This window comes from Amphiura filiformis, chromosome 2, assembly GCF_039555335.1.
Source record: "Amphiura filiformis chromosome 2, Afil_fr2py, whole genome shotgun sequence".
Classification (NCBI taxonomy): domain Eukaryota; kingdom Metazoa; phylum Echinodermata; class Ophiuroidea; order Amphilepidida; family Amphiuridae; genus Amphiura; species Amphiura filiformis.
Genome location: NC_092629.1, coordinates 85,083,227 through 85,102,636, shown reverse-complemented (window position 1 = coordinate 85,102,636; position 19,410 = coordinate 85,083,227). Strand labels below are relative to the sequence as shown.

Sequence of the window (19,410 nt, the reverse complement as noted above, 5' to 3'; positions counted from 1 at the left end):
CCCTGAACATCATACCAAAAAATATACTAAAATATTCTTGGAAAAGGTATTTTTTGGTGGGAAAAGGTCATACAGGGGTCAAATTTCAAAATTGCTTTAATCTTTTTATAAATGATACCAAAGCATTCCTCTAGTCTTAAGGATTCAGAAAAAGTATAGTTTGTCATATCTGTGATGTACTATTCTCAAGTTATAAGCAAAAAGGTCAAAGGTCAAATTTTGGGCTTCACGTGGATCAACTTCGAAAAAATGCTCCGATCTCCTTAAAAATGGTCTCAATGTGTTCGTCCTTTAAAAACACTCCAAAATAAGAATAGTTTGCCATATCTTGGATGTTTCGTTACCTAGGTAGCAGGGTAAACGAGGTCATTGACCATTGAACTCTATTGACCCCGACCTAGCCTAGTTTTTGATGTTACGCATGTAATTAAACAACCTAAACAATGACCCTCAGAAATTCTGGCTTATTTCGAGGCCTGACACACTTGGATTCATCAAAACATAATATTGGTTAAAATCTGACACTTTTTAGTTTTTTGACCTCTGTTGAACCCAATATTTGACCTTTGACCTTTTCGGTTATAACTCAAGAACCGTACATCACAGATATGGCAAACTATATTTTTTCTGAATCCATATGACTAGAGGAATAATTTGGTTGATTGGAGCGATTTTGAAATTTGACCCCTGTATGACCTTTTCCCGCCAAAAACTACATTTCCACCAAGTATATGTGACCGTCCAGCACAAACGGAGTGTAAAGTTGGCCCTGGTCAAATTTTTTTTATTTCATATTTATAAAGTATATATCATTTTCCAGCCAATATGTGTCCAAGATACGCTTCTTTGACGCTCTATATTAAACCTGTGATGGTTTCGAAAAAATTACGAGCAGAAAAATGATTTTAAATCTGTTTAAGCGGACTAATTGTGCAAATCATGTCAATGTAAAAAAGAAGTCCCCAGATTTTTGATTCTGAAACTCGCCACCCCCCGGTGCCCGAGACTAAAATAAGGATCTCTTTTGTTACAGGTAAACCACAGGTGAGAGTTATCGAGTTGATATTGAGTAGTTTGAAAGCCGATTTTTGACAGGTTTCTGCTTGAACTCGTCACAGTGAGAAGTTCCATAGTGCCAAATTCGGCAGCTTTGTCGTGGAGTTATGTATGATAGCGTAAGCTTGAACTGTGTTGTGTCATACTAGGCATTTGTAAACTATATGACTTTCATGAACATTTTGATTTGTAGGCCTAACTCAAAATCACATTTGCCGACTTTTACGAGTGTTTCGAGATGGACGGTCACATATGTTAGTATACTTTTTGTATGCTGTTCAGGGGACATCTCTAACATTCATAGCAGTGAAAAAAATTCTGTTGCAATTAGTGGTGAGTCAAAACCCACTTTGACTGGACTACAGGAGCCAAAACTGAGCAACCATGGGGTGAAAAAAGCCTGGGACTGGGTGCCTGCTTATTAATATAAGCCTTGTGTAGTACATTGTAAGCTTACATTATGTACAGCTATACCACCAGCATGACCAGTCATGCAGTGGCAGCAGTGGTTATTATTGTGGTGGGGCTAATTTATTTTTATTCACTACTAGCGGGAGACCCGCGCTTCGCGCAGGTCCCCGCTAGTTGAGTAAAGGCTAAAAGGGGAGCGGTTAGTAAACGGGGGTGGTTAATAAACATGGTAAACGGTGATGATAATCAGGGTGTCTTGGTGTAGATTATTCATCCAGTATAGTAATGATCATGTTAGCTTGATAATCATATGTTAGCTCCTGTCATATTAAAGAAGCTAACCTTAGTGAATATCCAGACCTGTGATAATGTTGTTACTCACTTAATCCCTCAGATTCCTTTTGAAACAGCTCGTGACAAAATGGTTGATTTGAACTTTATCCCAACAAACATAAAACATTAATGTTTTGAAAAACTTTTCAATTTCGGGTTATAATGGTATAAAACATGTAAGCAACATACATGTATTTAAAAGCTGTAGCAAAACATTTTAAGCGAGCCAGGATTTATTTGAGGGGGCCGCAGAATTTCCAAAATGTGGACTTTCAAGGAGTTCCACTAAAATGGGCTCACCCATTCCCTCTGAAAAGTGGATTTTTTGCTGGGCTGTTGCAAATCTGTCACCCAATGACCCCCCTTTTCATCAGCTTACACCCAATGATCCCCCGAAATGGCTTCAAGGCCTTTGCTTTTAACCAAGTTTCCAATTCTGAGGGGACACAGCCGGCTGCACGGCGCAGGACACAAATGCTTCGTGGCCATTCAAAAAGGTATTATTATTATGTGTGAGGCTTGCCTGGGCTGGGGGCTGGGCTGGGGGTGAATTAATACTTTTAATACTTATAGCCGGGAGGGGGGGCACATCATTCATGCCATCATGGCCCTATTGCCGTATTGGTTCCTTTCTCACCATGATAGGGCCATGACTGTGTTATCTCTAGGATAGGCATGTTCATAAAATTTTGAAGTTCAATATTTTTAGCTGAAAGTTCTTTCATTTAAAAGAGAATCAAATTACCTAAACAATAATAAGGGGTCAATCATGTTTCTAGTGCATATACTTTTGAAGTTACAGACAAAAATAGTGGTCCAAAATTTTGTGTGTGAAATTGTGACAGCAGGCACATGTACAATGTACACTACTGTATGTGACCCCAGATGACCTCCTATTCTTTACTGTAAGAAAGCTGTTTTGGATGGTCTTGATTTACACACAAATTGCTTTTGCGCTTTAAAGAGTGTCGACTTGGTGGAACATAGATTGCACTGTCTATGTGATAGTTTATGAATCCAGTATTATGCCAGTACCAATGTAAGTCAACATCACTCAATAAGTAGGTTTTGGTTGTCAAAATTAATTTTTAGTGATTTTTTCCATTGAGCCCCACAGTAAAGCCATTTTTAGACCGTACATGCACATTCCACTTCCCTATGGACGAATAGCACCACCTATAGTGTGTGATGTGAGCCTGCCTATCTAGGAGATTAAATCTTTGTTATGGTGACGATCGATATGGTCACATATTTGGTCATTTTTAAATGTACCTTTTTTCACACATGCACCAAATATGTTTTGTTTAAGTCTTATCTTCACGCACACGGAGGAACGGTAAGAAGTGATATTTTGTTTAAAAAAATTGGATACTGTATGCCCTGGACCAGATATGCCTAGGATCCTCAGACCTTCGTATGGAGTAAGGGTGTCTACGTTTACACGTTTCACGTTTAACCGACCGTAAAATGCACTATCCGTTTAGGAAAATCACTAACCGTTTAAATTTAAAAAAAAATGTTTTTTTTGTTTTTTTTAATTTTCAAAGTTTTCGGCAACTTTAGAGAACATCTAAACCTACCGTATTGTCTGTAATAAACGCCCTGGAGGCGTTGCATTTTTCCAAAAGGGGCGTTTTTATTGGAAATGAATTGAAAAAAGTGAAAAAACTTTAAAATCAGGGTAAATTTCCCGATGGTGCTCCTGTAGAAAGGAGGGTATAATTACCGAATAGGGTGCAATTTGCTAGACTTGAGTCCAGTCCTCGTTTACAGAGTTTAGGGTTAGGGTTTAGGATTGGGATAGGGCAGTCTTGTAATAAGACTAGTGGAGTTGCACCCTATTCAGCAATCGCTCCGAAAGGAGGGATTTACAAGTACCTAATAAGTGGTAAATACAACAAATAAGTGCATCATCAAGCAATAATCTGGTGAAATTCTACCACAATTAGGCAATAAAATGGATGGAAGTTTGAGTTGTACAAGTAGGTTTTGTCCATGCAATTGAATTTAGAGATCGTCAATGACTGATGCAAGTTTTAAGCTTACTCAAATCAAAGTCAAACGATATGGCATGAAATTTCAAAATGTTTGCATTTTTGCCAAAGCGGGCGTTTATCAGAGGGGGAGTGTTTATAACAGACAATACGGTAGGTCCAGTGGTTCTCCAAAGTCGCCGAAAACTTTGAAAACATTTTTTTTAACGAACCATGAAAGCCATCGAACCGCATATTTTGGCGGGGACACATTTTACGCCTTTACTTGTTTGGTTGACTTTTTAGGAACCATCTGGTAGCCAGGAGGAAGAGGAGGATCATGATCAGGACCAGTTCAAAGATGATGAGGCTATACAGAAGGAATGCTTGGAAGCATTTGCCAGTAAAGATTACATCATGGAACCTGGAGTATTCAAGAATTTGAAAAGGTATGCAATGCTGATACAAGGCTAGCTAGAATATGTGGATCCTGTTGTAAACCGGAAATTACTTCCCACTTCCCACATGGTAACTTTAGGAGTACCATATTGGTCCGAGTATAGCCCCACCATTTTTTAGGTGAAATTTTTTCACAATTGGGGGGGGGGGGATGGGATTATACTTGAATTTAAAAAAAAAAAAATGCATTGAAATTCAATGCATTTTGATATCATTAATTAATAGAGTATGACATGAAATCAAATTATCAATTTTCATATTAAAAACACAACATCGTGCAAAATGTTTGGTTTTTTTTAGGTCAACCATGAATGATCCTAGCATTTAGGTCTAGGACCAGGGACACTCCAAAACTGAAAAAATAAATAACTTAAAATTTTTTTTTTACAATTTCTGGAATTTTTCGAAAAATGGGGGGAGGGACTATACTCGAACGTGGGACTATACTCGGACGAATACGGTATTACATAACAGTGGATTCAGCTCAGAGATTATTCCATCTTCGGTCAAAATAGTCAAGTTGGCTCAATCGATAAGGCGTTCGACTATGGTGCGAGAAGTTGTGGGTACGAACCCTGGCGGGGGTTTAGTACGCTCTCATAGAAAAATTGAGTTAGCTTGAAATTCCCCTGGACAAGGATCTTACTACTAATTGTCTCGTTGTAACCCGTACGAAACTCGGGGATCCTGGTTGCTATGGTTATTTGTGGAATGTTGCTTGTGAAGCTGCAAAGTCCCTATATTGTTGTTAAATGGTTTATGGTATGATGTGGGACTGTAGTGGTGATCAGCGACAACCTGTAAAGTGTGCTGAGGCTTGTGGATCAACGTCTAGGCACTGTATTCGCTAAAATGACTTTTGAAATTCAAAAATAAATTTGCTTTGAAAAAGTCAACAATTTCAAAGAACTTCTGCAGTAGTAGAGTGATGTCATACATGGGATGTTGATATTTATTTGGCTGCTTTTGAATCATACCGTACGTTGAATAATTGGAGTGATTCTTTCATAGTTGATCGATATATTGACTTATTGATTATTGATTTATCCATTTCAGATATTTCCAAGCTGGTGGTATGCCTGAGCAGGTGGTAGTATTACTATCAGAGAATTACACAGCCGTTGCACAGACTGTTAACCTCTTTGCAGAATGGCTCATTTTTACAGGTATACTTATGAATTATTTTGTTGTACACTATAAAGATCCTTTGTACTGCCCGATTTGGTGCTGTTTACAGTTTAAACTGGAAGTGGGGGTTTGATTGGCTAATTGAATCATGGCATCATCACATCGGCATCTCGATCGCCGAATATTCTTCATAGCATCGCATGATGCAAGTGTGACCGACAACCTTGGCGGAAATTCGTTGCCACACCTGCACGTTCTGGTGTTAAAAGCACGCAATCGGAGCCAAATATGTGGTAGTTCCGTATTATTTTGTATAATAGTTGCAAATGTACATTCAGCTTACACTCGCCCCTTCCCCACCCCCCATTTTTCAATGTTGGGAGACTGTAAATGTAGAAATGATGACGATTTTGTCCAAATCAACATTGCAATAGGGGAGAGGGGCAGGATGTTGGCCAATTAACGCTCAGGTGTGGCAAAATGTAGTTCTTTTTATGTGATAATCAGGAAAAGAGGTTGGCCAGTGCAAAATGTATGTGTAAAGTACGTACAATAGTGGATTTAAGTTTATTACCATTATCGCACAATAAAAACATCATTGCTGATTTTGAATATTATTTTGCAAAACGTAACTAGACATTTTTGTCCTTACATGTATATCAGGTGTACCACCAACTGAAGTGCAGCAGATTGTAGAAAAACATCTCAAAGCTTTGATCATCAAACATTTTGATCCCAAGAAGGCAGATTCTATTTTTGTTGAAGAAGGAGGGGTAAGTCAGCTTGTTCACATAATATAGACAGTACCAAACAATTTGCTTATACAATTTTTATGCCTCCGCCAGAGGTACATGTATTATGTTTCCTGGTTGTCTGTCCGTCCATCTGTCCGTCCGTCTGAGCGTGCGAGTGCAATTTCTCGGAACTGGTAAGGCGTATTGTGATGCAATTTGGTGGAGGGGTGGCAATTGGTGGTCTCTAAATATTAGCAGGTTTTCGTTGCAAAATATGGTAATTAAGTACCTAATTTGCATAATTTATGCATGTCAAGCAAAATAAACTTGTGCACAGATTATCTGGAGATCTGTACGAGTTACAGTGATGAAACTTGGCGAAGAGTAGCACAGCCAGAGGTTCTTGACCTGATTTGCTTTTCAGCGCAAAATTTGCATAATCGCAAGGTCATTGTGAGGTCATTTGGGGTCATGCATCCGGGGTCAAATCGCCATATCGCTAATTCTACAAAATCCGGTGCCAATCCACTAAAAAAATAGAAAAAATAAAAGTTGTTCAAAAATACCTGCTTTTTTGTTTATTAAGAGTAAATGTATCACTACTTTCAGGTGTAAAAAATTGCCAACACCAGTTGCATATTTTTCTTTCAGGAAGTCATGATGTTTTTTAACACTAAAACTCAATGTAATGTGAGCTACGTTACCGACTACAAAATGGGCTGGTTTTACTCAATCCAAGGTCATAAAAAGCAATCTATAGATCACTTGAGTGAAATGTAAAACAGATTTCACCATTTCATATAAGTTTTGAAGATGCGTAAATGAGTGTGTAACGTAGCTCACAGTAACGTAGTTCACTGGTTTTAATGTTTTAATGTGATTTGCGAACGTTAGAACGTTATTTCGGTTAATTATAATATAAATGGGGTTCGACCACTGGTAGCTTTCACATATTATTAGGAAGTACATCTAATACAAGTGCATACTATAGAATCCTGGTAACGTAGCTCACCAATCTTAACATGGTCGGTCGAAATTTCAATGTTTACAACACTTCTATGCCAAAAATGCTACAGCATCATGATTTTTACTGTGATTTTTAAAAACCTATGAGTGTTTCCTTTCAAAAACCGCAAATTACATTGATACCTCTGTTTTACTTCTTTCCAATAACGTGTGTTAAAAAGGGGTAATGTAGCTCACAGCGTTTTGGTGGAAAGTGCAATTTATTTTAGAATTACACAAAGCGTTTTAATCACTTAAAAATAATGTTGATAAACAATATGATCGTGCGTTATCTAATTAAAAAACAACAAATATGTAAAGAAATCGCATTTATTCAAAGAAAATATTCAGGGTTAGATGTGACACTTGAGCAGTGGAAACGCATTTTGAGCGATTTTTGAGCCTTTGCAAGAGGTAATCAGGCTGAAGAAAGCATTTAAAGTATGGAAAACTATATATGTCCGTGTAGATCTCGTTGAGTTCTACCAGAAAAACAACATATTTGATGCCCTAAATGCTCGACAAAGTGTTTGTGGACCAAAGAACGGAAAAAAGGCTATTGGCACCGGATTTTGTAGAATGAGCGATATATTGTTGCAGGTTTATGAAATTTGGTGGGAACAACTACTGCAGGAAGAAAAAAATGTCAAGGTCATTTTGGGGTCATCCAAGGTCATCCGAGGTCAAATCGCCATAGATTGTCGCAGGTTCATGAAATTTTGTGGGGACAACCACTGAAACAAGGCAAAAATGTCAAGGTCATTTTGGGCTCATTTGAGGTCATCTGGGGTCAAATCACCATTGACTGCTGCAGATTCATGAGGTAAATAATGTTAAGGTCATTTTGGGATCAAGTGAAATTGCACCCGTTAAAAAGATGGGCGTCAAGGTGGAGGCATTGCGGCCGACGCTTTGTGACGAGAACCGCACAGGTCGAGAACCGCGAAATTCTAGTTACATTTAAAGTAGGGATGCTAGGAATACGCGATTTTTGAGGCCACAAAATGCACATCGATTTCCACGATTTCCCGCCAAAAACGCAAAATCTAAAATTTTTTTTTTTGCAATTTTTTTCATGGATTTGGAGAGTCCCTGGACCTAACGTCAAGTGCTGCAATCATTGAAAAAAATAAAAAAATGCATTTGGAGCCAAAATGTGATGCGATCAAGCAAAATCAGTCGGAACTCAGAGATATTATATTTTCAGTTTCTTATAGGATAGTAAAAAGCATTTACCAAGCTGTATTTTGCAGAAAACCTCATTGAATTTGAACAACCAGTTTCAAAGATATGAGCAATTAAAGAGTTTCCAAAACAAAAGGAAACAAAATGAAATATTTCCTTTGTTTGGCTATATCTCTTATCTCTAAATCATTCTTTCCAATTTCCAACTGATTTTGCTTGATCGCATCACAAATACGCAAATTGCGCCGCAAATAACACAACTGCGTGTTCCTAGCAGCCCTAATTAAAAGTGATAGCAATTTAGACTTTGATTTATACCACAGCAGCTGAAGAGAGTATCACATCATGCATTGCAGTGGATCTGCTTGCTCCATAGCAAATGTATACAAAAATAAGTAACAGCCGCTTACACGTTGAGAGCTATGGACAGTTTCAAAATACTTTATGGGTCATATTTTTTCAAACAAATCTATAGTCAGTCTAGTCTGAAGTACAAAATACCGACACGGACACACATTGTGCCGACTTTGAAGGCATGCATACCTGCAGTAGAGACGCAGCACTACGCACTGTTAACATGCTGTATACGCGAGCTTTGTCACTTTGTACTTCAGAGTGGACAAACTCTAAGTACCCTTGATTTAGTTCTATTATGATATTGCATTGTATTTAAGGGATACTGCTATCAGCTGCTGTGGGTTTATACATTGCGCCTCGTGTAATTTTTTTGTGAGCGAAACAACAATTTTACTCAAGCCACATATTTTGCTGACGTTTGACATGAAATAAGCGAATTGTACAGCGCAGAAAAAAAAAGGCAACTTTCACATTGATCTCAAAAATTGTTGAGTCCTGATTATGGATGTAAAAACCTCAAGATCTGAAGAATCTGGCAATTCTAGTTTTAAGAATAAATTTGCACAAACTTTTACAATTAAATTGGATGGATTTAATTTTCAGACACCAGCATGGTTGGAAAGCATGATTCAGCACAGAACATGGAGGGCGCTGTTTTACCAGCTAGCGGAGGCATACCCAGACTGTCTTATGTTGAACTTTACCATTAAGGTAAAATTATGTTTGGTCTCTTTCCTGGAGTGAATTTAACCAACAGTATTGTGCTATTCCAATTGAAATCCATACATACCTTATGGAAGACGTGGCCTTAATCTCCCACACAGGGAGTGAAGATTTCAAATGGAATCACCAATTCAGATAAAGCTCACTTTTTATTTCTACATAATCCCCTTTTTATAAATTTGCTATTTTATTCTTGTTCTATTATTTTATATTTTGTATGCAAGATCTCGTCTCACTTTTGGGTTCAAATTCAATATTATAATTATTAGAATTGTTATTTATTTTTAAGGAACAAAGAAAATCATATTTTTGCATCAAAATGTACTTGCAAATGTAATTTCGTCCCATATTCAGTAAAGCCCTCAGCCACCCGTCCAAGGATGAGGTGGATTTTCAGGAAATGGATATGTTGGCCGTTTACATCCCTGCATATTTATCAATAAATCATGACAATACGATGGCATTATTAGCCAATTTTTTGGGCCTATTATCTAAATGGATGCAGAAAATTAAAAGAATGAGGCTTGAACTTTTCAACTTTTATAGTACATCACTCATATTACACCCTTTATCATTGCAGTTGATATCAGATGCTGGTTTCCAAGGGGAGATTGGCAATGTATCCACAGCTTGTCATGAGATTGAGGTCTTCTCTAAAGTAATGCAGACATCCATATCTAAACTGATGGAAGGAGGGGAGGATGCCATGATTAAACATCTACCAGAATTCAGTGTAAGTAAACAGCACACTGGCCTGTAGCCAGGAGTTATTTTGGGGAGGAGCGGATTTCTGAAAAAGTTGACCTTTATTGGGCCAATTTTTGAAGAAAAATGTATTGTTGTTGAAAATAATCGACTCTTGGGTGCCATGCAAAATTGGGTGGATTCTGGGAGCTAGGATTATCATATAGATTTGGGTGAAATTTTTAGTGATTTAGTGATCTTGGTGCAATTTTGGTGATTTGGTCAGAGTTTTAGGGATTTGGGGATATATAGAGTAGATTAGAGGAGATTATTTTGACCTTGGTGGATAGGCATCTGCCTATAGGCTATGCCTAAGGGGAATGGGCCTCATCTCATGATTGTAAGGTTGTGGGTTCAACCCCCACTGATGCCATCACGGTGTGCACTTTAATAAGCAAGGCCATTTATATCTATTGCCTCTAACCCAGGATGTAAACTTTGGATCACACATACCAGGATTCTTGCAATACAACAATGAAATTGACAACATTTTACATACAAACCTTTGGGATGAACATGGCACCTAACAGTTACCATGTTATCCCCATTACTCAGGGGACATGCCACTAGTGCTGTCGTCTGCACCGTTTTTAAATGTCGACATGTCGATATAATTCGTATACCAATGTCGACAAATTATAAAAAACTAGCGGGTACCCGCGCTTCGCGCGGGCCCCCGCTAGATGAGTAAACGGGAGCGGTTAGTAAACGGGAGCGGTTAGCATAAACGATGGAAATGGTAATCATGGCAATTGGAATGGATTTAACAGCTCAATTATTACGTGGTCAGTGATGTGGTACCATTTTTTGCCTCCATTTTGCAAACGACTTCCATTAGCATAATCTTTTGCTTAATTTTTGTACCTAAACACCCTTTTGACTTATTTTTTCTTTGTCTTTCCTTTTTTCTTTCAGTTTCTCTCTCTATCTCTTTCCATTTCTTGCTTTCCCGTTATTTCGTTCCATTTCTCTCCTTTTCATTTTCTTGCTTGTTCCCTTTCTTTCTCTCTGTCTCTCTCTCTAGCTCTTTCTTTCTTTCTATCTGTCTTTTTTCTTTGTCTTTCCCTTTCTTTCTTTTCGTTTCTCTCTCCCTTTCTCGTTCTTGGTTTCCCTTTTGTTTCGTTCTCTTTTTCTTTCTTTCTTTCTGTCTTTATTTCTTTGTCTTTTTCTTTCTTTCCTTCTTTCTTTCTTTCTTTTTTTTTTTTCTTTTTTTTTCTTTCTTTCTTTCTTTCTTTCTTTCTTTTCTTTCTTTCTTTCTTTCTTTCTTTCTTTGTCTTTCTTTCTTTCTTTATTTCTTTCTTTATTTCCTTCCTTCCTTCCTTCTTACCTTCCTTCCGTCTTCTTTTTTTACTTAGGCATAAATCCCGGAGTGGGGAATAAATTCCCCCAATTTTTTGGTAAGGGGCATGGTCTATACAATCACCTCCATGTTGACGCATGTATCAAAGTGTGGTTTCTTTCTTTCGTTCGTTCTTTCTTATAAATTTGTTTCTGTTTCATCAAGTAGGCCTATAGCAACATTGGGTTTCAAGAAGGTTGAGTTACATGCGGTTGTATGGGGTGGGGATAAATCCCCCAATATTTTGATAAGGGCAATGGTCCATACAATCACCCACAAGTTGACACCTGTATACATAGGCCTATATGTAGGCCCCTACATGTGGGTTTCAGACAAAATTAACCTCATATTTGGCCAAACTATAAAAAGTGCCCATTTTTGCGGTCTTCGTGTGAATTTGTTCCACTTTTGCACGCATGTATTGTGGCCGGTTCTTTCTTTCTTTCGTTCGTTCTTTTTTAAAAATTTATTTCTGCTTCATCAAATAGGCCTAGGTCTATAGCAACGTTGGGTTTCAAGAAGGTTGAGTTACTCACCTCAGGTTATTAAAAGTCCTTCTTTATTTTCCGTCTTAGAGATGCCCGGGACTATAATGTTTCTACTTTTTATGTCCTCGCCTCTGGTTATTAAAAGTCCTTCTTTATTTTCCGTCTTAGAGATGTGATTAAAATGAAACAGTAAAATCTTCCGAAATTATTATTTCAAAAGTTCCGTCTTAGAGATGTGATTAAAATGAATCAGTAAAACCATCCGAAAGTTAGGCCTAATTCAAAAGTTAGGCGAATCAAACTCAAATTACTTATTTTCAAAATATGTTTCTACTTCTTATGCCCTTCTGGCTATTTATTTTCAAAATACATACCTTAAACCACCTTTGTCTCAGCCATTAATTTGTTAGTTCCGCGGATCCGTCTTAGAGATGTGATATTTTCCGTCTTAGATGAAACCGGAAATTTGGTTACCATTAGCGCTCAAATTATTTATTTTCAAAATATGTTTCTACTTTTTATGCCCTTCTGGCTATTTATTTTCAAAATACATACCTTATTAAACCACCTTTGTCTCAGCCATTAATTTGTTAGTTCCGTCTTAGAGATGTGATATTTTCCGTCTTAGATGAAACCGGAAATTTTGTTACCATTAGCGCGTCGGGAAGTTGCTATGACCTGTGCGTAATCCGCGTATAGCAATGCAGCAACAAACCGTAAATAAGCGGGCCACCATTGGTTGATCTACCGACTAAATCCAAATAATTATTTGTATTTATTCATTTATCTAGCTTTCTATGCATTTACCATTCATCTGGAAATGCTAGAACTTATTTATTTATCTATCTATTAATTTATTTTTCATCTATAAATATCTCTGAGATGATACCGATGAATCGATCCTAAGAAGTATCGATTATCGGCAAGTTCCTCTTCAAAGTATCGATCAGTATCGATTATCGGCAAGTTCCTCTTTAATAGTATAGATAAATAAAAAAAAATTTTTAATTTTCAAAAAATATTTTTGGCCAGAAAAGCAAGTTATAGGCCCAAAATGACTTGTTATTCAGGTTAGAAACCAGAGAAATACTGCTACTCAAAAAAAAAAGGCCAATTTTTTTTTACAAAGTTGGGTAAAGTTTTACATTTTAATTACTTTTGCTTCTATTGAACAGCTAGCAATGCAATACTAATTCAATGTGTCCCTGACTGTTTAATAGAAGCAAGGGTAATCAAAATATACAACTTTATCCAACTTTGTAAAAAAAAATTGGCATTTTTTTTGTAGCAGTATTTCTCTGGTTTCCAACCTTGAATAACAAGTAATTTTGGGCCTATAACTTGCTTTCTCTGGCCAAAATATTTTTTGAAAATTAAATTTTTTTTTTTTTAGAATTTTTTTCATGTCGGGATATGTGCCGATGTCGACATAAGGCATGTCGACGACGGCACTACATGCCACCCTGCTAGGATCTGAGCTGTAATTCCGATTTTAGCTGGAATCAGAAATGACTTACTATACCTTGCAGGGCTGTAATAAGTCACCAAAATGGGCTCAAATCAAGTTATTTGGCTAATTTTTTCAGCTCAAGTCAAAGTCAATGGGTTCATGTCAGCTGAATATCACTGGAGTCAGTTGCCTCATATTACCTGGAGTCATGACTTGTTATAACTTGTCTAGTCAATTTAATGCAGATCTTTTCTTCCCTCTCTCTTTTTGCTTTTCAGAAAATGGTGTGCCATGGTCAGCACACATTCCTCTATGCTCAGGTTCTGATGCATTTATTAACCAAAACTGATGCCAAACATGATGGCGGATTCTCTATTATCAGAAGGCTGTGTCAGGAGGTGCAGTCAGCTGGCAGAGAAAGGTAAGAATCAAAGGAGGGATTGACAGCATCCCATAATGCATTGCCAAACATGATGGCGGATTCTCTATTATGAGGGGGCTGTGTCAGGAGGTGCAGTCAGCTGGCAGAGAAAGGTAAGAATCAAAGGACGGATTCACAGCATCCCATAATGCATTGCCAAACATGATGGTGGGTTCTCTATTATCAGAAGGTTGTGTCAGGAGGTGCAGTCAGCTGGCAGAGAAAGGTAAGAATCAAAGGAGGGATTGACAGCATCCCATAATGCATTGCCAAACATGATGGCGGATTCTCTATTATCAGAAGGTTGTGTCAGGTGCAGTCAGCTGGCAGAGAAAGGTAAGAATCAAAGGAGGGATTGACAGCATCCCATAATGCATTGCCAAACAGGATGGCGGATTCTCTATTATCAGAAGGTTGTGTCAGGAGGTGCAGTCAGCTGGTAGAGAAGGTAAGAATCAAAGGAGGGATTGACAGCATCCCATAATGCATTGCCAAACAGGATGGTGGATTCTCTATTATGAGGGGGCTGTGTCAGGAGGTGCAGTCAGCTGGCAGAGAAAGGTAAGAACCAAAGGAGGGATTCACAGATGCATGATGACTTGATGCTTTGTGGCAATGGTTTGAACCAGGCACATCGCCCAGGCTTGAAGGTGCCTTACGATTGGCTGCCTGAAAAAACAATCCCCTAACCTGATTGGCTTCTTCAGTAGGCAAACTCTTCTTCTGATCATGCTCATTATAAGGTCTTGCAGGTATGTGATGGTAGTTGAGTGTCTGGTAACTGAAGTAGAGAGGATTCTATTAAGAAAATACTTAAGGGGGTACTACACCCCTCGATAAATTTGTGTCTATTTTTGCATATTTCTCAAAAACTAATAACACAGTGGTAACAAGTTATGTATATTATAGGGGCAAGGACTCCAATTACTACACTGGAATTTCAGTGACCCAAGACAAGCGGCTTGTTATTTATGACCAGAAATAAGGTACCGCTAGGATGTACCTCGTTTCCTATCATATATACTGAACCGCTTGTCTTGAGTCACTGAAATTTCAGTGTAGTAATTGGATTCCTTGCCCCAATAATATACATAACTTTTGTTACCAGTGTGTAATTATTTTTTGAGAAAAATGCAAAAATAGTCACAAATTTACCACATGGGTGTAGTACCCCCTTAATCATTTTTATGAATCAAGTTTTCTGAAAAAAGGCCCTTAAAATGCAAGTCAAATGGCAGGAGTCATATTTTTCCAGTTTTAACTATTTAATTTAAAAAAACTGTAGTGTACTTCTTAATATTAATACTGTTATACTGTATAACATTGATCTTATAGGAAATTAGTCAAGGAAGCCAATAATTACATTTTCTTGTATATATCTAATAGGTCTTGCAGTTCTCGAGTTAAGGCCAATAATTTATAAAAATGAAAGTTTTGAGCATTCTCCGTCCTGAGTGAAATAATTCCCATGGAGCGGAAATGACACCCCTTAGGCCTAAAAAAATTGTTTGATTGGCGTAACATGAAACAAAATTAGGGTAGGTCGGTCGGCAATTAAACAATTTTTTTAGGCCTTATGTTAAGACTTGAGATCTCAGCTTTACTCTGTATGTGTCAAGGTCATGCTCCGTGCTGACCCACCATAAACAGGATCAAATGGGCTATTCCATTTAAAATCCACACCACCCCTGTAGAAGATTTAGCTTAAGTCTTCCACAGAGGGAGTATCAATTTTGAATAGAATAGATAATTGGGTAACTTCCATTTGTAATACTCACTCCAGTTGTGGAAGTTATAGGTAAAGCCATAATACAGGGGGTGTATGGGTTTCAAAATGATTAACTCTGACCAACTACATTTGAAAGACATACTCCCCCTGTGGAAGATGTTTTCTAAATCTTCCACAGGAGGAGTGTGGATTTCAACTGAAATAGCTCAATGAAAGATCCAACATGTTTCTGATTGTCCTTAATTTCAGACTATTTTAATCTAATTAATTTATTTTTAGCATAATTTGAGCAAGAAGCTGGTTAAAAAAAATTTCAAGCAGAATCATTGTGTCTCTGACATCTGCTATCTACTGAAGATAGCATTGTGATTACCATGTTAAAGTTCACCAAGACTTACGCTTTCAGCAATTTACAGTCAAGAGGGACAAGAAGCCAGGCAGACACACAGAAACAAAGAAGAACATATCCACAATGCCTGAATTATAAGTGTTGAATTATATGGCCTATTAGTGAAATATTAAGTCTACCCCCCCCATATAAGCTTACCTGTTCCATGGGCACATTTTATAAGCTCCAACCAGTGCCCTAGCCCGCGTGCCACCATATACTGATGTCTTCTCCATCTGGCACTGAGTCATGGGCCTAAGTCACTCTACGAAATGGAATATTTCACTCAAACACACATTTCGGGTCATAACTCACCTTAGCACTGGTATATTTGTAGCAAATGTTGCAGTTCTCTTCAATTTTAGCCTTTAATTACATCAATTCAGTCAATGCACTTCTTCGGTGGATGCAAACGCAAATTTGGAACAGGGCTAACTTGCTCAATCAAAAGTTGAGACTCACACACACAGCTCCATTCATAGGGAATGGCACTGGTCAATCAGGTCAAATGCAGTAACAAACTCTATACTCTGTCCTTTTGCCAACAGAGGTGATGGAGTAACACAGATAAGCCTAGCTATAACTCAAGCAGCAGCATACCCGAGAGCTTGCCAGGCATTAGTATCGATGATATCAAGAAAGGCACTGAACCCAGCAGATATTACTGTGGTAAGTAAATAAACAGCATAGGAAGAAAAAAGAAGAATATTATAGATTTTATGCAGCCATCTGTCTCACTGTCTGTCTGATTTCTGTCTGATTCTTTGTTTATCTTTCTGTCCATCCATTCTTTTTGGCGGAGGGTACTTTGGGCTATTCCATTTGAAATCCAAACACCCCTATTAAAGACATGACCTTAATCTCCCACACTGGGGGGGGGGGGTGTAGATTTCAAATGGAGATACCGATTTAGGTAAACTATTTGAAATTCACACTTTATCTATCTGTGGAAGATTAAGGTCATTTAACCACAGGGGGTGTGTATTTCAGCTGGAATAGCGCATTACATAACATTTCTACAAAGGATACTGGGAACTCTTTTTATTCACTAACATTATCTGATTGAACCTTCATCCTATGAAGGGTATATGCTCCCCCACCATAAGGTTTTCAATCCAAAGCACTAGATTGAACTGATAAAATGCCTAATGACTTGATGTAATCTTATGGCCATCCTAATGCTGGTTTCATACTTTCCTGCCGCTTGCCACTTTGCCGCTCTGACAACGCTTTTGCTTCACTGCACAGTCACACCAGAAACGCTAGCGGTGACCAGTGGCAAAGCTGATATAGCGATCACTTCACTGCTTTTGGCAAAGCGGTGGAGTTGATTCAAATCAACTCGGGAGCGGTGCTGCTCTGACGTATGAGAACAGGAAACAATTTTTGGCGGTGCAGAGTGGCAACATTGGCTTTCATAGTCCTGCCGCTCCCGCTTGCAGAAAAGTACACGGCAAGTGCAGAAAGTATGAAACCAGCATTACTGCTCTTGTTAGTTTTGTTCTAGCTGCAATTGCGCTACATAAAACGCTATTCTATGTTGTGTGTAACTGCTCATTATAAAATGAATGTTACCTTGGAGTTAATATAATTTTAAATCACATACTATGCAAATATTAAATGTTATCAGTTAAGGTTACGCTAAATTTCTATGGTTCTCATCCTAATGTGGGCTGTACGTAGCCACCTAAACCAATTTTTTTCTCCAGAAAATAAACATTGTAGACCTAAAAATCATAGGTCATCTCGAAGCTAACATTCTAAGCATTATTATTAATTATTATTTATAAATCTAGCTCATACACAAATGTACTTTTTCAGTGTTTCAATTTTGTTCACGTCACATGAGCATGAAGATTTTTGTGACAGAGGCCATAATTTAGTGATGCATGCCCCGATTTTGCTTTTAATTTGGCTACAGATAATAAACAGTTCAATAAAATAATGTCACTATTTAGCCTGTATAAAGCTTGTGTTGATTTCATTTTATAAGCTTAAGCATTGACAAAATTTGCATGGAATCTGGTACCACTTGTTGTCTTAAATTGTAACAATAATATTGTTTTTGTGTATGATATTATCGCCAGAATTCTTAGCTACATTATTTCTATGATACCTTACCATAACATATGTGGTATGCTAGTGTTACTAGGATTCACCAAAATGAAATATCTGGGCGTTTAGGCACACTCCGCTGTCATTTTGTGACGGTTTTCAATTACCGAGTTGCGGCCACTGCATAAAATACACGCCGAAAAAAATCGCTCTTTCATCAACATCTTTCATTCTGTTGATGTCAAAATGGACATGACGATTAATGAATAGCGTTACATGCTAATCAGTAACTTACTTCTTACCAATTTGGTCCAAAGATGCCAAAATTTCAAATTATTTATCCTTCGGACACTTGATTTGAATTCAGCATTTCAGCGTGTTGATTTCTGAAGAGGTCACAAGGTCACTCACGTTGTGTGCCCTGTGACAACTCGTATCTATTACAAACTCGGCCTTATTTCAATTTGACCCGCTATGTCAAACAACTGTGTCCAATTTTCTTTTCCATTTTCTTCCTCTCCCGCACTCTCCTTCAGTCCCTCTTGCTTTCCCCCTCTATTTCTCTCTCTCTCTATTTCTCGCTGAAAATATATAATTAATCCATAGGGCCTGCAATAGGCCTGAAACCAATCTTTAAAAAAATATTAATTGGCTGGCATTTTCTTGGGGTCCCAAATATCTGGGGGTCGTAAATTTTGGAAAGAAAAATAGGGGGGTCATAAAATTTTAATGACCAAATTAGAGAATCTGAGTCACAAGATGACTACAGATAGTGTGTTTATTTTATTTAAAAGAACCGATTTCAATACAATTTTAGCCTGAGTTTAGGGGTAAGGTGTAGGCCTATCGGTGGTGGCTGGAAGGGGGGGGCGCAATTTTATTGGCGCTGACTTTTTGTAAATTTGGGACCCCCCTTCCAAAGAAAACTTCACAGCCCCCTAAATACATAAAAGTAATGCATGAGAAAAAAAAAACACATGAAAACTAGGCCTAATAGGCCTATACCTAATGGGTTGTGAAATAGGCCTAATATATGGAGACAAATTTTAATGGCCTTTGCGCATTGCAAAAAATACCCGCATGGCAAAAAAAGCATGACATTTTTAGTAGGCCGAGAGGGCAGTGGCGGATTCAGGAATCGCGCGACCATCGGGAGGGTGTCTGAGGGGGGATGTGAGCCTCGAAACGGAGGGGGGGGGGTAGGCCTACCAGTGCAGGGCCTCAAATTGCAAAACCTGTTTCTTGATGACCTACTATCAAAATGATTTTGCTGGAACAAATTCGCACGAATGGAGCAAAAGTTTAATGATATTAAAAATGGACCTAAATACTCGGCGCTTATATAGGCCTACTGCCTTGTCAATCCCAGTCCAACAATTAAGGGGATGTTGAAAAAAAATGAGACCCCTCAACTTTTGGGATTGTTACAAAA

The 19,410-nt window shown here is 38.0% G+C and overlaps 1 protein-coding gene across 1 annotated transcript in view; it reads left to right on the top strand.

The window, feature by feature from the left end:
* LOC140146733 (negative elongation factor D-like) overlaps positions 1-19,410 on the top strand; it is a 59,371-nt gene that overhangs the window by 2,335 nt on the left and 37,626 nt on the right. The window contains exons 2-8 of the mRNA XM_072168608.1: positions 4,080-4,222; positions 5,289-5,398; positions 6,024-6,133; positions 9,245-9,352; positions 9,945-10,097; positions 13,664-13,806; positions 16,472-16,592. Coding sequence (XP_072024709.1) covers positions 4,080-4,222; positions 5,289-5,398; positions 6,024-6,133; positions 9,245-9,352; positions 9,945-10,097; positions 13,664-13,806; positions 16,472-16,592 — 888 coding nt within the window. The remainder of the gene's footprint in view (positions 1-4,079; positions 4,223-5,288; positions 5,399-6,023; positions 6,134-9,244; positions 9,353-9,944; positions 10,098-13,663; positions 13,807-16,471; positions 16,593-19,410) is intronic.